Source organism: Chiroxiphia lanceolata, chromosome 30 (genome assembly GCF_009829145.1).
Source record: "Chiroxiphia lanceolata isolate bChiLan1 chromosome 30, bChiLan1.pri, whole genome shotgun sequence".
In the NCBI taxonomy this organism is placed as follows: domain Eukaryota; kingdom Metazoa; phylum Chordata; class Aves; order Passeriformes; family Pipridae; genus Chiroxiphia; species Chiroxiphia lanceolata.
Genome location: NC_045666.1, coordinates 2,235,528 through 2,252,186, shown reverse-complemented (window position 1 = coordinate 2,252,186; position 16,659 = coordinate 2,235,528). Strand labels below are relative to the sequence as shown.

Here is a 16,659-nt window from a genome sequence, read left to right as displayed (position 1 = left end):
TTCGTTAATTATTTATTAATTAAACCCCCCGGCCGCGAGGTCATTGGCCATCAACATCCCAGGCCCTCACACTCCCTCCCAGGTGCCGTATCTGCCAGCCCAGCACCTAAAACGACACTTAAATTGGCCTCTGGGTTATTCGGGGTCGTGTGAACCCCCAAAGCAGCCCCGGCTCCTCGGGGGCTGACTGAGCCCCAAAACAGCCCCCAGCTCTGCTTTGCTTCCCCCCCAACCTGCAGCTCCTTTGGCCACATCCCCACCCCACCTCCCTTTTTAAAATAACTCCCCCACGTTAAAAAAACCACTCACTTTCTTTTCTAAAAAAAAAAAAAGAAAAAGAAAAATAGATTTTTTATTCAAAGAAGCCCTTTGGGGGGGCCTGGGGCCCCTCAGCGCGGGAGCGGCCGCCGCACCTTCTTCCTCCTCTTGTGCTTCGTGTCCCCCCTGGGGGCAACCCCCTCTGGCCTGGGGGGACCCCCGGGTGGGGCCGCAGCCCCTGGGGGGGTGGGGGGCGGCGGGAAGGGCCCCCCAGGGGCCGCCGGGGCCTGAAAGATGCGGGTGAGGAAATCCTGGAGCTCCGAGGGGGTGGGGGGGCTGCCTTTGGGGGTGGTCCTGGAGGGGGAACAGAGGGGGTTGGGGGGCCTGGGGGTCCCTGTGCACGTCAAACCGCTTGAGAGAGAGGGTGTGACGGCACCACGAGACCCCCGGGGCATTGTGTCACCCCCCAGGTCACAGTGTCCCCAGGTGCCCCCCCAGCACTGACCGCTGCCTCCCGGGTGGGGGGGCCGCCCTGGCGCCGAAGGACAGGTGGTAGGGGACACGGTGGGTGTCCGGGGAGATGCCCACACGCTGGCACCCAGCCCACTCTGGGGGGACAGAGACAGAGACCACCCGTCAGGGGGCACCCCGGGGGGGCCATGGAGGGTGGGACCCCTGGGGCTGGGAAACCCCCTAGGTCTGGGGGCTGCAGAACCCTCCAAGTCTGGGGGCTCTGTCACCCCCCAGTCTGGGGCCAGGGGCAGCCCCCCGTGGGTGTGGGGTCCTCCCGTGGGTGTGGGGTGCCCGTCCCCACCGGTGATGTCGTAGACCCGGCCGTCCATGCGGGCCATGTAGGTGATCCTGAGCCCCAGCAGGTGGGACTCTGCCCACAGGTCCCCCTCCTCGGCCGGGTGCAGCCCCCCGCACTCAGCGCAGTACCGGGCACGCTGGGGGTCCCTGTCCAGCTCGAACCGCCTGCGGGGTGTGATGGCACCGTGAGCCCCCCGAAACACGACATCCCCCCAGTGCTGGCCCTGCTCCCCCCACCCCCCTGAGCCCCCCAGGATACAACATCCCCCCCGAGCCGCCCCCACTCCCCTCCCCGAGCCCCCCGGGACACGATGTCACCCCAGCACCACCCCCGCTCTCCCCCTGAGCCCTCTGGGGCACAACATCCACCCCCAGGGACACAGCATCCCCCGGGGCTGACCCCGAGCCCCCCCGGCCCCTGCAGCCCCCAGCCCACCTGTGGCGGCCCCCGCAGCGGCTGCAGGCCATGGCGTTCATGGCCTCCCTCAGGTCCTCCTGCAGCCGGCTCAGGAAGGCTCCCACCGACCGCGCCAGCTCGCTCTGTGCCAGCCTCTTCCTGCGGGGAACACGGGGGGTCAGAGCTCTCCGCGGGGGTCCCAGAGCCCTCCACGGGGGTCCCAGAGCCCCCCCAGGGCCCCCCGACTCACGTCTCGTAGTCCCGGCGCCGCTCGGGGCTGCTCACCCGGTCCCAGCCCGCCCGCAGCACCTTGAAGGCCTCCTCTGCCCGCGGGTGGGGGCTCTTGTCGGGGTGCACCTGGGCAGGGAGCGACCCTCAGGGGCCTGCCGGGGTGGGGGTCCCCGGGCCCCCCCAGCTCACACCCACCAGCACGGCCAGACGCCGATAGGCCTTTCTGAGCTCGGCGTCGGCCGCCGAGGGCTCCACGCCCAGCACCTGGAAGGGGTTCAGCTCCTCCTCGGGCACCTCGGCCAGGGCCAGTAGCCGCCCCAGCTCCTCCTCCCCCGCCGCGGGGACCCCCGGGGGGCTCCTCCGGCCCCGCAGCCACTGCCGGAGGTCCCCCAGGAGCTCGCGGGCCCGGTGGGCACCGGCGGCGAGGCCGCGCCAGCAGAGCCGGAGCCCCCCGAGGAGGAGGAGGAAGAGGAGGAGCAGCAGCGCCAGGAGCGCCCCGAGCAGCCTGAGGCACAGCCCGGCCCCCGCCCGGGCCGCCCGCAGCGACCCCCGGCCCCAGCCCCGCAGCCCCCCGCCCTCCTCCTCCTCTTCATCCTCCTCGTTCTCCCGGAGGGCCCCGCGGTGCCTCGGCCGCCTCCGGGCCCTCCGTGCCCTCCCGTCGCCGTCGGGGGGTCCCCGGTGGCGGCAGCCGAGCCCGCAGGCCCCGGCCCGGGGCTCCCCCGCGGGGGTCGGGGCGGGGGCCGGGGGTCCCCGGCAGCCGCAGGGGGTTCCGGGGTCGCCGCCGCCCCCTCCGTCCTCCTCGTCGTCCCCCGGGCCGGGGGCGGTCCCGGCGCGGCCGCAGGTCCCGTTCCAGGCGGCGCTGGGGGGGCCGGAGCCTCCTTCGGCCGCGTCCCGGGGCCGGGGCTGCTCCATCCCGGGGTTAAGTCACGGCCATCCCGGTCCTGCCGGGGCTGGGGACAGAGAGAGGGGTCAGCGAGGGGCAGAGACCCCCGAAACGGGCCCGGGACCCCCGGAATGGCCCTCGGGGACTCCTCGCAGGACCCAAGAGACCCCGACCCACCCCGGGCCCCCTCGGATGGGCCCCGAGAACCTCCGAAAAGGGCTCCGGGGAACCCCCCGAACGGCCCTGGGACCCCCAGTCGGGCCTGTAAAGAACCCGCAAACGGACCGGGGGGGAGTTTGGGGGTCCCGGACTCACCGCGCCGGTACCGGCGGTGGGGGGGGGGGTCGCCGCCGCCGCCGCCCCCCCCCGGGTCCCCTCACGGCCGCACTTCCGCTTTCCGCCCGCCGCCGCGCAGGCTACGCCCACTTCCGGGGAGGGGCCTCGCGTGAGAGCTTCGCTCCGCCTACTCCCTGAATGGCGGGTGACCACGCCCCTTCGGCGGGAATGGACACGCCCCTTAGTTGGGTGTGGTCGCACCCCTTAAACGGGCATCTCCACGCCCCGTACCTATGGCTCCGCCCTTTAAAGGGGCATCTTCGATCTTAAAAGGGCGATGCTGCCCGGTATCCGCGGGGGGCTCCGCGCCTCCCGCACCGCCGCCCCCGCCGGGGCCCCCCCGTGCGACCCCCTCCCTTTGTCTTTCCCGGGATTGACCCCACGCGGGATCGGCTCCTTTCCCTGCGCTCTCTCCCCGACTGCCGCCCCCGCCCCCGCCAGACCCCGCGCGGGACCCCGCGACGGTCCCTCACCGCCCCCGGTCCCGCCCCTGCCGCATCTCGGCCCCGCCGCGACCCCCGCGACGGCAGCGACGGTGAGTCCCGGGCGGGGGGACCGAGCGGAGATGGGACCCCCGAGCGAGGACCCCCTCCCGGGAGTCGGTGGAACCACTGGGAGCACTGGGAGAGCTCTGGGATCGGGCTGGAGGGGCGGGGGGAGCGAGTGGGGATGGGAACTCGGCCGGGGACTCCCCTGGGCATCCCCCGCCCCTCCAGCCCCGTCCCACAGCGCTCCCAGTGCCCCCTCCCAGTGCCCCCACCGCTCCCACCGCTCCCAGTGCACCCTCCCAGCACTCCCAGTACTCCCACGGACCCCTCCCGTCGCTCCCAGTTCCCCCAGTTTGCCAGTCTCCAACACCCACTTCCAGTGCCCCCAGCGCCCCCAGTTCCCCCTCCCTGCGCCCCCAGCCCAGTCCCTTCCAGATGTGCCGCCCCCCCCACGGCGCCGCTGCCAGATGTGGGTGCGGGGAGGGGGACACGAGGCGGGGGTCGCGGGGAGGGGTCGCTCACCCCCCCTCCCCCGCAGAGCCCGGGGGGCGATGGATCCCGGCGCCCCCCTTGCGGAGCCCCGCTGTGCCCTCGGGCCCCGGGGACCCCTCGAGCCCGTCCCGGCCGCGCTCTGCGCCCTCGGGGCGCTCCTGGGCCTCGGCTGCGGCTGCTTCGGTGAGGGGGGCACGGGGGGGACCCCCGGGGGCACGGCTGGGGGGCTGAGGGGCTCCTGGGGCGGGGACTGAGGGAACCCCGAGGGGGGCACGGCTGGGGGGCTCGGGGGGACCCCTGGGACACTGTCAGGGGGCTGGGGGGGTCCTGAGGGCACACCGGGGGGGACCCCGAGGGGGGCAGGGCTGGGGGCATGGTGGAGGGGCTGGGGAGCACGGGGGGACCCCCGAGAGGGGCCCCAGGGACCCTGAGGGCATGGCTGGGGGGGCTGGGGGGGTCCTGGGGAGGCAGGGGGCACATCTGGGGGGCAGAAGAGATGGCACAGGGACCACTGGGGGACAGCTGGTGGTCCTGGGCAGAGGGGATGGCACAGGGGACACCGGGGGGCACAAAGTCACTGTGGGGCACAGGGAACCCCCAGGGACTGCCCAGTGCCCACCAGCACCGCCCCCACTGACCCCCCCCGCGCCCCCCAAGGCTACCGCTGCTTCAGGGCCGTCATGTTCCTCTCGGGGCTGTTCTTCGGCTCCGCCGTCATCTTCCTCCTGTGCCACCGGGAGCGCGTCCTGGGATCCCCCCTGAGCCTGGAGGCGAGCGCGGGCATCGCGCTGGGCATCGGGCTGCTCTGCGGGCTCCTCACGGCGCTGCTGCGGAGCGTGGGGCTCTTCACCACGGGGCTGCTGCTGGGGCTGCTGGTGGCCGCGGCCGCGCTGGCCGCGCTGGCCCCGGCGGAGCCCCCGGGCAGCCCCTGGGTGGGCGCGGGGGTGGCGCTGGGGCTGGCGCTGCTCGGGGCTCTCTCCGCGCTGCGCTGGCCCCGCGCCCTCACCATGCTGGGCACGGGCGTGGGGGGCGCGGCCGCCCTGGTGGTCTGCGCCGATTATTTCGCCGAGGGGGCGGCGCTGGTGGGGTTCGCGCTGGCCCGGCTGCGGGGGGCGCCGGGGGGGCCACTCTGCTGGCCCGGGTGGGCGCTGCTCGGAGCGTGGCCCGCGCTCAGTGTCACCGCGGTGCTGCTGCAGTGGAAGGTGACGGCCCGAGGGGCACCGAGGGGACACGGTGAGGGACCCCCGGGGTGAGGGAGGGGACGGGGGAAGGGCGGGATGGGAAAGGGACGGGGCTGTGGATGCTGGTGGGGAGGAAGGTGAGGATAAGGGCGGGGTGGCGATGGGGACGGGGAGGAGGAAAAGGGTGGGACTGGGAAAGGACTGGGATGAGGCTCTGGATGCTGGTGGTGGTGGGAAGGATGAAGGTGAGGGTGGGGAGGGGGTGGTAAATGGGGGGTGTCCCAGGGCCAGGGGGTGTCCCGGGGTCGGGGGCACAGGGCTCAGGACTCGCCCCCTCCCCACAGTCCTCAGCCGGCGGCAGAAGCGCCCCCGGCACAAGGAGCCCAAAGCCCCCCCCGGGGGTCCCCTTCGCCACCAGCCCCCCCCAGCCCAGCGCTGCACGGACACCCCGAGCCCCGGGGACCCCCGAGACCCCCCGAGCACCGTCTGGAGCCTGCGGGACCGGCAGCCGGACAGCGGGACCCCGCCGGGACCCCCCGACTTCACCACCCCGCCCCGACACCGCCTCTGAGCCCCTCCGACGTGCCTTGGGGACCCCCCAGCAGCGGTGCCTGCGCCTTTAAATAAGCAAATGAGGTTCCTCGTGCCCCGCCCACCGGGGGGCGTGGCCTGCGGAGACGGGGCTTCAGGGCACACGGGTGGGTGGGACCCCCGAGGGCTGAGGGGGGGAGAGCCCTGTGCACCCACTCCACCCCTCCAGCCCCCGGGAACCCCCTTGAAAACAAAGCCCCACATTTATTTTTGTAGGACCTACCCAAATACTGTGAACCCACCGTGGTCTCAGCCCCCTCCCCTTCTGCTGGAGGGGAGAAGGGGGTCCTAAAAGCCTTAACCTCCACCTTGGGTGGGGGCCTCACCCAGCCCTGGGGCCCCCAAACCCCCCAGCCCTGCCTGACCCCCAAAGGACCACACGGCCCCCACCCTGGGGAGGGTGGTGGACCCCCAAAGGACCCCCCGAGCCCCCTATCCCCTCCCGGGGGGCCCAGGGCCGGGTCCCAGCCCCGGACTGGCCCGACCCCCCCACGCCGGGTGAGTGCTGCAGTTTTTATTCTTCCACAATTTTTAAAAATAAAGGAAAAAAAGAGAGAAAAAGAGAAATAAACGGGGGGGAGGGGCTGTGACACAGAACAGGGGGGGGGAAGAGCGGGGGGGGGCACGGGGGGGGGCACGGCCCCCTCCCACCTAAACCCACATCGATCCAATTAAAAACCAGGAGCTGCCGGGTCCTCGCCGGGAACAACCGTCCTGCCCTGCCCTGCCCTCCCCCCTCCCCAACCCCCCCAGAGACCCCCCAGCCCCCCCTACGAGTCCGACTCGAGCCCCCTGAGTTCGTCCTCCAGCGCTTTCCTCCGGCCCAGCTTCTCCAGCTGCTCCTGGGTGGGCTGGGGGAGCCCCCCGGCCTCGAGGCGCCGCCGCAGCTCCTCCACCTGCCGCAGCTTCTTGCGCAGGCTCTTGATGCGGCGGCTGCGCTCGGAATTCCCGGCGCCGTCGCCCCCCTGGGCCGGGGGGGCCCCTCCTGTCCCGCCGGGCCCCGACAGCGACAGCTCCTCCAGCGCCGGGCTCAGTCCGTCCGTGTCCTGCGGCCGCTCCGGGGCCTTTTCCTGCTGCTGCCGCCGCTTCTCCTTGCGCTTGAGGTTCCTGCGGGCGGCCTTGGACAGCCCCTGCTCGGGGGGGGGGCCCTGGGGGGGGCCCGGGGGCCGCGCCGGGGCCGTGTCCGGGCTCAGCCCCGGCGGCAGCTCCGGTTTGCTCCGGAAAAACTTCACGTATTTGTTCTCGTACCTGCGGGCGGAGGGAGGGGGTGAGGGGGTGTGGGGGGGTGTGGGGGGGGCCGGGAGGGATCTGGGAGGGATCCGGGAGGGATCCCTGTGGGAACGTTCTGTGAGTGGCCCAGGAGGGGTCTGTGGGGGATCCCGGGGGGATTATGAGGGTCTGTGAGGGTCCAGGAGGGATCAGTGAGGGGCTGGGGGGGGACACGAGGGGGCTGCGGGGAATCCAGGAGGGGCCCAGGAGGGATCTGGGAGGGTCCAGGAGGGATCTGAGAGGGATTCCTGGGGGTCCAGGAGGAGCTGTGAGGGATTCTTGAGAGACCTGTGAGGGTCCATAAGGGATCAATGAGGGGTCTGTGAGGGGCCGTGGGGCTCCAGGAGGGTCTGTGAGGGGATGGGGGGATCCAGGAGATGTCCATGAGGATCTGGAGGGGGGTCCATGAGGATCCAGAAGGGCATATGCAGCCCCTGGGGTGGGACTCATCCACATGTGAAGCCCTGGGTGGGACCCAGAGGGGCACAAACTCAGCCCTGGGAGGGGGGACACGGCCCCAAGAGCCCCCCCAGCCCGGGAACCCCCCCCACTCACACGGGCACCTCCTCCTGGGGGACGTATCCCTCCTTCACCCGCCGCTGCTTCCGCCACGTCCCATCCGGCCGCTGCGTGGAGGGGATGTACCTCCCTGGGGGGCACAGGGGGGCATGGGGGCACCTCGGATCCCGGGGGGGTCCAGGAACACCCACAGCAGCCTCAGGACACCCCCACGGGGACCCCAGGACACCTCCAGGGAGGTCCTGGGACTCTCCACAGATCCCACGGGAGTCCCTGGAGACCCCACAGAGGCTTTGGGACACCCCCGCACAGACCCCAAAGGAGGCTGGACCACCCCACTGAACCCAGGGGAGCCCCAGGACAGCCCCCCCGGAGAGCTCAAGACCCCCCCCAGCTCCCAGGACACCCCCGGGACCCCAAGGGGACCCCAGAGACACCCACCCCCCCGTCAATGGGCTCCAGGACCCCCTCTACAGGTCCCGGGAAAACCCCAAAGCAGCTCTGGGACCCGCCCCACGGACCCCACAAGATCCCCAAAACCATCCCCCTCAGCCCTCTTCCCCCCCCCACATGTCCCCAAACCCCCCACGGCGCTCCCAGGACCCCCCGCAGGCCCCGCGCCCCCCACGGGCCTCCCCCAGCGCCGGGGCCCCCGCGGGGATCGGCGGCGGCCGCAGCCCCGGCGCCGGGGGGGGTCCCGGGCGGGGTCGTACCCGGGGCGGCTCCGGGGGGGTCCCCGAGCCCCCCCCGCCCCCGCGGCCCCCCCGCGCTCACCGGTCTCGTCCGTCACATAGGGCGTCGCCATCTTTGCGCGCGCGTCTCCGCCCCGCCCCGGAAGTGACGCCACGGGCGAACCCGCGGTAGCTAAGGGGGCGTGGTCATAGATGGGGGCGTGTTCAATGACCATACATGGACGTCATTGGGCGTGATCACAAAGGGGGCGTGGCCACCGCGAGCCTGGAACATATAGAGGGGCGTGGTCGGTGAAGGGGCGCGGTCTGTCGGTCGCGGGGCGTGGTCACTTTAAGGGGCGCGGCTACCCTGGCGTTCAATGAGGGGGCGTGGCGTTTGGGAGATGGGTGTGGTTAGAAGAGGGCGTGGCCTCAGAGACGCCATGTTGCTTTTAAAGGGGCCGCGCCCCTCCTGGTGCCCCCACCCCACCCCGGGAGTGGAGACCCCCCCCAGGATGGGAGAGACACCTCCCCCCCCCATGGGGACCCCCGAGTTGGGGAACACCGCGGACACCACTGGGATGGAGAGACACCCCCGTCCCCCCACAGCCGGGAATTCCCGGGATGGAGACCCCCGGGATAGACCCCCCCCCATCACCGGGCACCCCCCGGGATGGAGACACGCACACGCATGAGAATTCCCAGGATTGGGACCCCCGGGATGGGGAACATTCCCCCCACCCTGTCACCCCAGGGACCCCCGGGATGGAGCCTCTTCCCTCCGGGAATTCCTGGGATGGAGACCCCCAGCACTGAGCCCCCCCCACCCGACAGCCGCGGGGTGAAGACGTGCCACCCCCCCGGAATGCCCAGGATTGGGACCCCCGGGATGAGACACCCCTCCCCCCTCGGGCACCCCCCGGATGGGCATTCCCGGGGTGGGGACCCCCCCCTACGGCCTCCCCCGCCTTGGGACCCCCGGCCCCTCTTTTGGGGGTCCCCGGGACGGCCCCGGTGGCACGTGCTCGGCGTCCCCCTCTCACCCCCCCAAACGGTCCGTGACGTCACGGGCGGGGCCGGACCGGGAGAGCCCGGACCAGGTACGGACCGAGCGGGGAGCCCCGAGGGGTCGGACCGGGGGTCCCGGGGCGTTACCGGGCTGAGCCGGGGCGGTGCGGGGCCGTGCTGGTCTGTACTGGGCTGTTTCGGGCACTACCGGGATGGACCGGGGCGGCACCGGGCGGAACCGGCGCGTTACCGGCTGTAACGGGCTCTAACGGGCCGGACCGGGCGCAGACGGGGCACTACCGGGCTCTACCGGGCGGTACCGGGGCAGTACCGGGCCGAAACGCGCCGTCCTGGGGCTGTTCCGGGCACTCCCAGGGCTCTACCGGGCGATACCCGCGTGGTACCGGCCACTACCGGGATGCACCGGGGCCGTCCCGGGCGCCACCGGGATGTACCGGGGCCGTCCCGGGCGCTAACGGGGCAGTACCGCGTTCTACCGGGTGGTACCGGGGGAGTCCCGGGCCGTCCTGGTCTGTACTGGGGCCGTTCCGGGCGGTGCCAAGGCCATACTGGGCGGTACTGGGGACCCCCTGTCCCCGGGGGACCCGCGGGCCGTGCCGGGGTCCGTTCCCTGCTCCCTCCGGTGCCCCCGGGGGTTGGGCGGGTCCCGGTCCCGCCGGGCACCGCCCGCGGGGGTCAAAGCTCGGCTGGGGCTGCACACGCGTGTTCGGGCGTGTTTGGGCGTGTTCGGGGGTGTTCAGGGGGTGCTCACGTGTGTCAGGACGAGGCCGTGCACGGGCAGGGGCTGCACGGGCACCCCCGGGGACCCCCCTTTCCACCCCCATCATGGACCTGTGTGTGATCCTGTGCTGATCCCATGTGGATTCCATGCAGATCCCATATGGATCCCATGTGGATCCCATATGGATCCCATGCCGATCCCATGTGATCCTGTGTGATCCCATGTGATCCTGTGTGGTCCTGTGCAGATCCTATGTGGTCCCATGTGGATCCCGTGTGATCCTGTGTGATCCTGTGCAGATCCCGTGTCACAGCCATGGAGGAGACCCAGCCCTGGGCCCCCCTGAGCCCCTCAGACTTTGCGCAGCTGCAGAAGTACCTGGACTGTGAGTGGGGCCCTGCACACGCGTGTGTGCACCCGTGGGAGGGGGGCTGCACACGTGTGGGGGCTCTGCACACGTGTGCACACACCAGGGGCAGCTGCACACGCACACGCAGTTTGTGTGTGGCCCTCAGCAGCCTTGCACGTGTGTGTGGCCTCTCCTGTGTGCCAGCACACGCGTGTTCCTGTGTGCAGACGTGTCAGGGCACACACGTGTGTGGCCTCTCCCACATCAGGGCACACGTGTGCCCAGCACACACATGTCAGCACACACATGTCAGCACACACATGTCAGAGCACACACACACATGTCAGAGCACACATGTCAGAGCACACACACACACATGTCAGAGCACACGCGTGTCCCTGCCCTCAGACAGCAGCCGGAGGGTGCAGGATGTGCTGCAGGATTTCGGCACGGGGGGAGCTCTGGCTCAGCCCCATCAGGGCAAGGTGAGACCTGGGGGACCCCCGTGGGGTGGGGGGGGGTCGGGGGGTCACCCCCCAGCCCCCCAACCCGGCTGTGCCCCCCAGAGCCTCGACCTCGAGGGGTTCTCGCGGTTCCTGCGGAGGTACCTGGAGAGCGACGATGTCCCGGAGCCGCTTTGCCGGCGCCTCTTCGCCTCCTTCCAGAACCAGGATGGTGAGGGGGGCTCGGGGGGGCAGGACGGGGGGTCCCGGGGGGGTTTTGGGGTCCCTGGGGGGCTCACGGGGTCCGTCCCCACAGGCAGCGACTGTGTCTCCCTGAGCGACGTCTCCTGCTACTTCTCCCTGCTGGAGGGGGGACGCCCCGAGGACAAGCTGGAATGTGAGTGGGGGGTCCTGGGGGGCCTGGGGGGGCCCCAAGCACAGGGGAGCCCAGATTTGGGGTCACCTCACCTGCTGTCTCCCCACAGTCTCCTTCAAGCTGTATGACAAGGACGGGAACGGGGTCCTGGACAGCTCGGTGAGCACTGGGGGGGCTTTGGGGGCACTGAGGGGTGGGAGGGCTGTGGGCATTGGGATGCTGTTGAGGGGCTGTGGGAACTGGGGGGGCTGTGAGGGGGGTCTGTGGATGTCGGGGGGCTGCGGGACCCCCCAGCTGTCATTCCCCCCCAGGAGGTGGATCGGATCATCACCCAGATGATGAGGGTGGCCCAGTACCTGGACTGGGATGTGACGGAGCTGAAGCCGGTGAGCGGGGCCGGGGGGGCTGTGTGGGTTTGGGGGCCCTGGAGGGGGCTGTGTGGATTTGGGGGGCCCAGAGGGGGCCATGTGGGTTTGGGGGGACACCCCCCATCCCCCTGCCCCTGCTCTGAGTGTCATGTCCCCCCAGATCCTGCAGGAGATGATGCGGGAGATCGACTACGACGGCAGTGGGACGGTGTCCCTGGGCGAGTGGCTGCGGGGGGGGGTCACCAACATCCCGCTGCTGGTGCTGCTGGGGCTCGAGGGGGTGAGTCTGGGGGCGCTGGGGGGGCCCCCCCGGCCAGGGACCCCCCCCGAGTGCCCCCCGTGTGCCCCCAGGACATGAAGGACGATGGGCAGCACCTCTGGCGCCTGAAGCAGTTCTCCCGTCCTGCCTTTTGCAACGTGTGCGAGGGGCTGCTCGTGGGGCTGAGGAAACAGGGGCTGCGCTGCTGCCGTGAGCAGGGCTGGGGTGGGGTGGGAGGGGAGGGGATGGATGGGATGGGATGGGGACAGAGATGGGACAGGATGGGGCGAGGATAGGATGGCTACAGGGACGGGATGGGACAGGGATGAGGCCGGGATGGGAATGGGATGGGTCAGGGGACGGGATGTGGTGAGACTGGGACAGTGTCAGATGGGACAGGGATGGGACAGGGACAGGGGTGGGATGGGCTGGGCTGGGCTGGGGGTGGGAGGAGGGCCCAGCTCCGAGCCCTGTTCCCCCAGTGTGCCGGTTCACGGTGCACGAGCGCTGTGCCCGCCGAGCCCCCCACAACTGCATCAGCACCTACGCCAAGAACCGCAGGGAGGCCGAGGTGAGTCCGCCTGTCCGTCCGTCTGTCCGGCTGGGCATCCACCCACCCACCTGGCATCCATCCACCCATCCATCCACCCATCCATCCACCCATCCATCCACCCATCCATCCATCCACCCACCTGGCATCCATCCATCCATCCACCCATCCATCCACCCACCTGGGCATCCATCCACCCACCTGTCCATCTGTCCACCTGTCTGTCCATTCACCTGCCCTTCTGCCCATCCCTCCACCTCTCCATCCCTCTGTCCTGCCCGTCCGTCCAGGGGGCCGGGGGTGCTGGGGTTGCTGGGGGTTGACCTGGGCAGTGGGGTGTGGTGGGGTACCAAGGGGTGACCCCAGGGGTGACCCGGGGGGGTCACCTGCAGGTCCAGGCCCATGTGTGGGTGAAGGGCGGCTGTGACGGTGCCAAGTGCAGGGAGTGCCAGAAGAAGATCCGGAGCTTCCAGAGCCTGACGGGGCTGCACTGCGTGTGGTGCCACCGCAAGGTGGGGGGCCCGGGGTCCCCAGTCCCCCCCGGCCGCCCTGACCCCCTGTCCCCAGATCCACGAGGAGTGCCAGCCCCTTCCCTGTGCTGTCCCCATGGTGTCCCCATCCCTGTGGTGTCCCCATCCCTGTGGTGTCCCCATCCCTGTGCTGTCCCCATCCCTGTGGTGTCCCTATCCCCGTCCCCATGGTCCCCCTGCTGTCCCCATCGCTGTCCCTGTGCCCCCCCTGCTCCCTCTGTCCCCAGATCCATGAGGAGTGCCAGCCCCTCGTGCCCCCAGCCTGCGACTGTGGGGTCCTGCGGGACCACGTCCTGCCCCCCGCCTCCATCTACCCCGTCCTGCTGGTGAGTGGGGTCCTGGGGGTGCTCCCGGGGCAGGGTTGTGCCCCCCACTCCCCACCCGGCCCCCCTGAGCCGGTGTGGGGGTCCCAGGAGAGGCAGGACAGCCAGAGGGACAACGGTGGGACGCCGGTGGAGGAGACCCCCCAAGTGTTCACCACCCCTGAGGGGCAGGCGCTGCGGGTGAGCCACGACCCTCCTGCACCTCTGGGACCCCCCTGGGACCCCCATGGGCCCCCTCGAGTCCCCTCCATGTCTGCCCACCCTTGGGGCCAGGCTGACATCCCCTCTGCCCCCAGGTCAGCCCCCCCCCCGACACCCATCCCCTCCTCGTCTTCGTCAACCCCAAGAGTGGAGGGAAACAGGGGGAGAGGTAAAGGGGGGCTGGGGGGGTCCTGGGGCTGCTCTGCACCCGGGGAGGCAGGGTGGGGTGGGATGGGACAGGATGGGATGGGGACGGAGACAAGGGATGGGATGGGATGGGGTGGGATGGGATGGGATGGGATGGGGTGGGATGGGATGGGATGGGATGGATGGGATGGGATGGATGGGATGGGGACAAGGGATGGGATGGGATGGGATGGTTTGTGGGGACCAGGATGATGGTGAGACCATATTTCGTTACAGTGGGGAGGGGGTGACCACCAGTCCCCCCAGCCCCCCCCCGTCCTCCCCAAGCCCCCCCAGCTCCCCGTGTCCCCCCAGGGTGCTCCGGAAGTTCCAGTACCTGCTCAACCCCCGGCAGGTTTATAACCTGCAGAAGGGAGGCCCCATGCCCGGGTGAGTGGGGATGGGGACGGGGGGGGCACTGGGGTGCCCGGGGGCCCAACCCAGCCCTGACCCCCCTCCCTCCCAGGCTGGATTTCTTCCGGGACGTGCCGGATTTTCGTGTCCTGGTGTGCGGGGGGGACGGCACCGTGGGCTGGATCCTGGATGCCATCGGTGGGTGCTGCCCCCCCCTCGGTGGGTGCTGCCACCCCCCCCCCGACCCCCAGGCCCCTCCTCACCCCTCTTTCCTTGCAGACAAAGCCAACCTGCCCCGCCGGCCGCCCGTGGCCGTGCTGCCCCTGGGCACCGGGAACGACCTGGCCCGCTGCCTGCGCTGGGGGGGAGGTGAGAGGGGCGGGGCAGCCCGGGGACACCCCCCGTGCCCCCAGCCCCTCTCCCCCCATCCCACACCCCCCCCGCTGCAGGGTACGCGGGGCAGGACCTGGGCAGGATCCTGTGGGAGCTGAAGAGCAGCACCGTGGTGCAGATGGACCGGTGGGGGCTGGAGGTGCTACCCCAGGACCCGGCGGCCGAGGGGGACCCGGTGCCCCAGGGCATCATCAACAACTACTTCTCCGTCGGGGTGGTGCGTGGGGAGGGGGGGTGGCCACGGGGGGGGGTCGTGTGTCCCCCCAGGGCCTCACTGTCCCCCCCGGGCCCCCCCAGGACGCCTCCATCGCCCACCGGTTCCACATCATGCGGGAAAAGCACCCGGAGAAGTTCAACAGCAGGTGGGGGGGGACAGGGCCACTCCCACGGTGTCCCTGTGGTGTCTCCATCCCTGTCCCCTGTGGCATCCCTGTTCCCTTGGCATCCCCATCCCTCTGGTATCCTTATCCCCACCATGTCCCCGTGATGTCCCCCATCCCCACGGTGTCCTGTCCCCATCCCTGTCCCCATCCCCATCCCCGTCCCCATCCCCATCCCCATCCCCATCCCCATCCCCGTCCCCATCCCCGTCCCCATCCCCGTCCCCATCCCCGTCCCCATCCCTGTCCCCATCCCCGTCCCCATCTCTGTCCCCATCCCTGTCCCCATCCCCATCCCCATCCCCATCCCCGTCCCCGTCCCCATCCCCGTCCCCATCCCCGTCCCCATCCCCGTCCCCATCCCCGTCCCCATCTCTGTCCCCATCCCCGTCCCCATCCCCGTCCCCATCCCCGTCCCCATCCCTGTCCCCATCCCTGTCCCTATCCCTGTCCCCATCCCCATCCCCAACCCTGTCCCCATCCCCATCCTCATCCCTGTCCCCATCCCTGCCCTCCCAGAATGAAGAACAAGCTCTGGTACCTGGAATTCGCCACCTCAGAGACTCTTTTCTCCACCTGCAAGAGGCTCAAGGAGCACCTGAGTGTGGAGGTGGGAGGGGTCCCTGCCCCGGGGTGGGGGGGGAGCTCAGGGGGCCCTGCCCGGCCTGACGTGCCCCCCCCCAGGTCGGCGGGACCCCCCTGGAGCTGGGGGGGTCCCTGGAGGGGCTGGCAGTGCTCAACATCCCCAGCACCCACGGGGGGTCCAACCTGTGGGGTGAGACCCGGCGGGCGAGGGGGCCCAGGGCAGCGCAGCCCCCCAACGTCACCGACAGCGAGACCCTGCGGAGCTGCGTGCAGGGTGGGTGGGGAGACCCCTCCCCAGAGCCGGGGGGGACATGGGGACTGGGGGATGGGGATGGGGACACCACAGGGACAGGGATGGGACACCACGGGGACAGGGATGGGGACAGAGATAGGGGTGGGGACAGGGATGGGAACAGACAGGGATAGGGATGGGGACACCACAGGGACAAGGACAGGGATGGGGACAGGGATAGGGACAGGGACAGGGATGGGACACCATGGGGACCAGGACAGGGATGTCATGGGGATGGGGACAGGGGATGGGACCCCACAGAGATGGGGATAGGCATGTCACGGGGATGAGGATGGGGATGATGTGAGGATGGGGACAGGGGGTGGGGACACCACAAGGACATTGTGGGGATGGGAATGAGGACGCCATGGGAATGGGGGCAAGAACATCATAGGGATGGGGATGCCAAAGATCTGCCTCCATTGCCCTGCCCCCCCTGTGCCCCCCAGACCTGGGTGACGGGCGGCTGGAGGTGGTGGGGCTGGAGGGGGTCCTGGAGATGGGGCAGATCTACACGGGGCTGAAGAGCGCGGGGACACGCCTGGCGACCTGCTCCGAGCTCACCCTGAGGTGAGGGGGGCCCGGGGGGGCCCGGGGGGCTTGGCGGGTTTTGGGGGGGCTCAGGCCCCGCAGTGACTGACCCGGGGGGGTTTGCAGGACACTGAAGGCCCTGCCTATGCAGGTCGATGGGGAGCCCTGGATGCAGCCGCCCTGCACGGTACGTGGACACCCCCCCATCCTCACTGAGCCCCCCAGGGACCCCCGAGTGTGGGGAGCCCCCCCAGCCCCAGCCTCTGTCTTGCAGATCAGGATCACCCACAAGAACCAGGTGCCCATGCTCATGGCTGCCACATCCCGTTCCTGCGGCGTCTTCGGCACCAAGAGGGGCTCCCTCGAGGCCTGAGGGGGCCGGGGGGGCCGGGGGAGCCCCCCGAGCTGTGCCCGGGCAGGGAACACAGGCCAGCCCTGCCAACCCCCTCCCCAGCAGGAGCAGGGGGGCCGTGCCCCTCCCCTGCACCCAGGGGTGCTCAGAGCCTGGGGGTGCCGGGGGGGGCAGGGGGGGCTGCACGAAGCCCCCCAGGGTGCAGCGCAGTGGCCAGAGCCCCCCACCCCGCCTGGCCCCCCCTGCTATTTATTACCCCCCCAATTCCAAGTGCCTGCTGCAGGAATAAAGCTGGTGTTGTGATAAGCACT

General features: G+C 70.8%; 4 protein-coding genes across 7 annotated transcripts; 2 read left to right on the top strand and 2 right to left on the bottom strand.

Annotated features, from left to right (window-relative positions):
• Positions 1-319: 319 nt before the first annotated feature.
• Positions 320-2,987, bottom strand: DNAJC14 (DnaJ heat shock protein family (Hsp40) member C14). The gene is made up of 7 exons (XM_032713491.1): positions 2,895-2,987; positions 1,892-2,646; positions 1,716-1,822; positions 1,505-1,624; positions 1,073-1,233; positions 764-866; positions 320-612 (listed from the first exon to the last, which is right to left on the bottom strand). The coding sequence occupies exons 2-7, from the start codon at positions 2,606-2,608 to the stop codon at positions 390-392; spliced, it is 1,431 nt and encodes a 476-aa protein (XP_032569382.1). The 5' UTR covers positions 2,609-2,646; positions 2,895-2,987; the 3' UTR covers positions 320-389.
• On the top strand, positions 2,711-5,647 carry LOC116799934 (transmembrane protein 198-like). The gene is made up of 5 exons (XM_032713395.1): positions 2,711-2,843; positions 3,357-3,450; positions 3,942-4,078; positions 4,553-5,128; positions 5,421-5,647. Exons 1-5 carry the CDS (start codon positions 2,711-2,713, stop codon positions 5,645-5,647), a joined length of 1,167 nt encoding a protein of 388 aa, XP_032569286.1.
• A 518-nt stretch (positions 5,648-6,165) lies between these two features.
• Positions 6,166-8,330, bottom strand: PYM1 (PYM homolog 1, exon junction complex associated factor). The gene is made up of 3 exons (XM_032713489.1): positions 8,230-8,330; positions 7,492-7,585; positions 6,166-6,915 (listed from the first exon to the last, which is right to left on the bottom strand). Exons 1-3 carry the CDS (start codon positions 8,258-8,260, stop codon positions 6,438-6,440), a joined length of 603 nt encoding a protein of 200 aa, XP_032569380.1. The 5' UTR covers positions 8,261-8,330; the 3' UTR covers positions 6,166-6,437.
• An 860-nt stretch (positions 8,331-9,190) lies between these two features.
• Positions 9,191-16,645, top strand: DGKA (diacylglycerol kinase alpha). 4 transcript variants are annotated; one of them, XM_032713472.1, is made up of 24 exons: positions 9,191-9,226; positions 10,176-10,261; positions 10,634-10,710; positions 10,792-10,900; positions 10,985-11,065; positions 11,154-11,203; positions 11,356-11,430; positions 11,573-11,692; positions 11,764-11,881; positions 12,154-12,242; positions 12,614-12,733; positions 12,979-13,077; positions 13,165-13,254; positions 13,371-13,444; positions 13,777-13,851; positions 13,928-14,013; positions 14,095-14,184; positions 14,265-14,425; positions 14,506-14,570; positions 15,108-15,198; positions 15,273-15,447; positions 15,915-16,035; positions 16,123-16,183; positions 16,271-16,645. In XM_032713472.1, the coding sequence occupies exons 2-24, from the start codon at positions 10,192-10,194 to the stop codon at positions 16,367-16,369; spliced, it is 2,196 nt and encodes a 731-aa protein (XP_032569363.1). In that variant the 5' UTR covers positions 9,191-9,226; positions 10,176-10,191; the 3' UTR covers positions 16,370-16,645. The 4 variants fall into 4 exon arrangements, with proteins under 4 accessions (XP_032569363.1, XP_032569362.1, XP_032569360.1 ...); XM_032713471.1 differs by having other exon boundaries at positions 10,792-11,065; XM_032713469.1 differs by having other exon boundaries at positions 10,634-11,065.
• Positions 16,646-16,659: the final 14 nt, after the last annotated feature.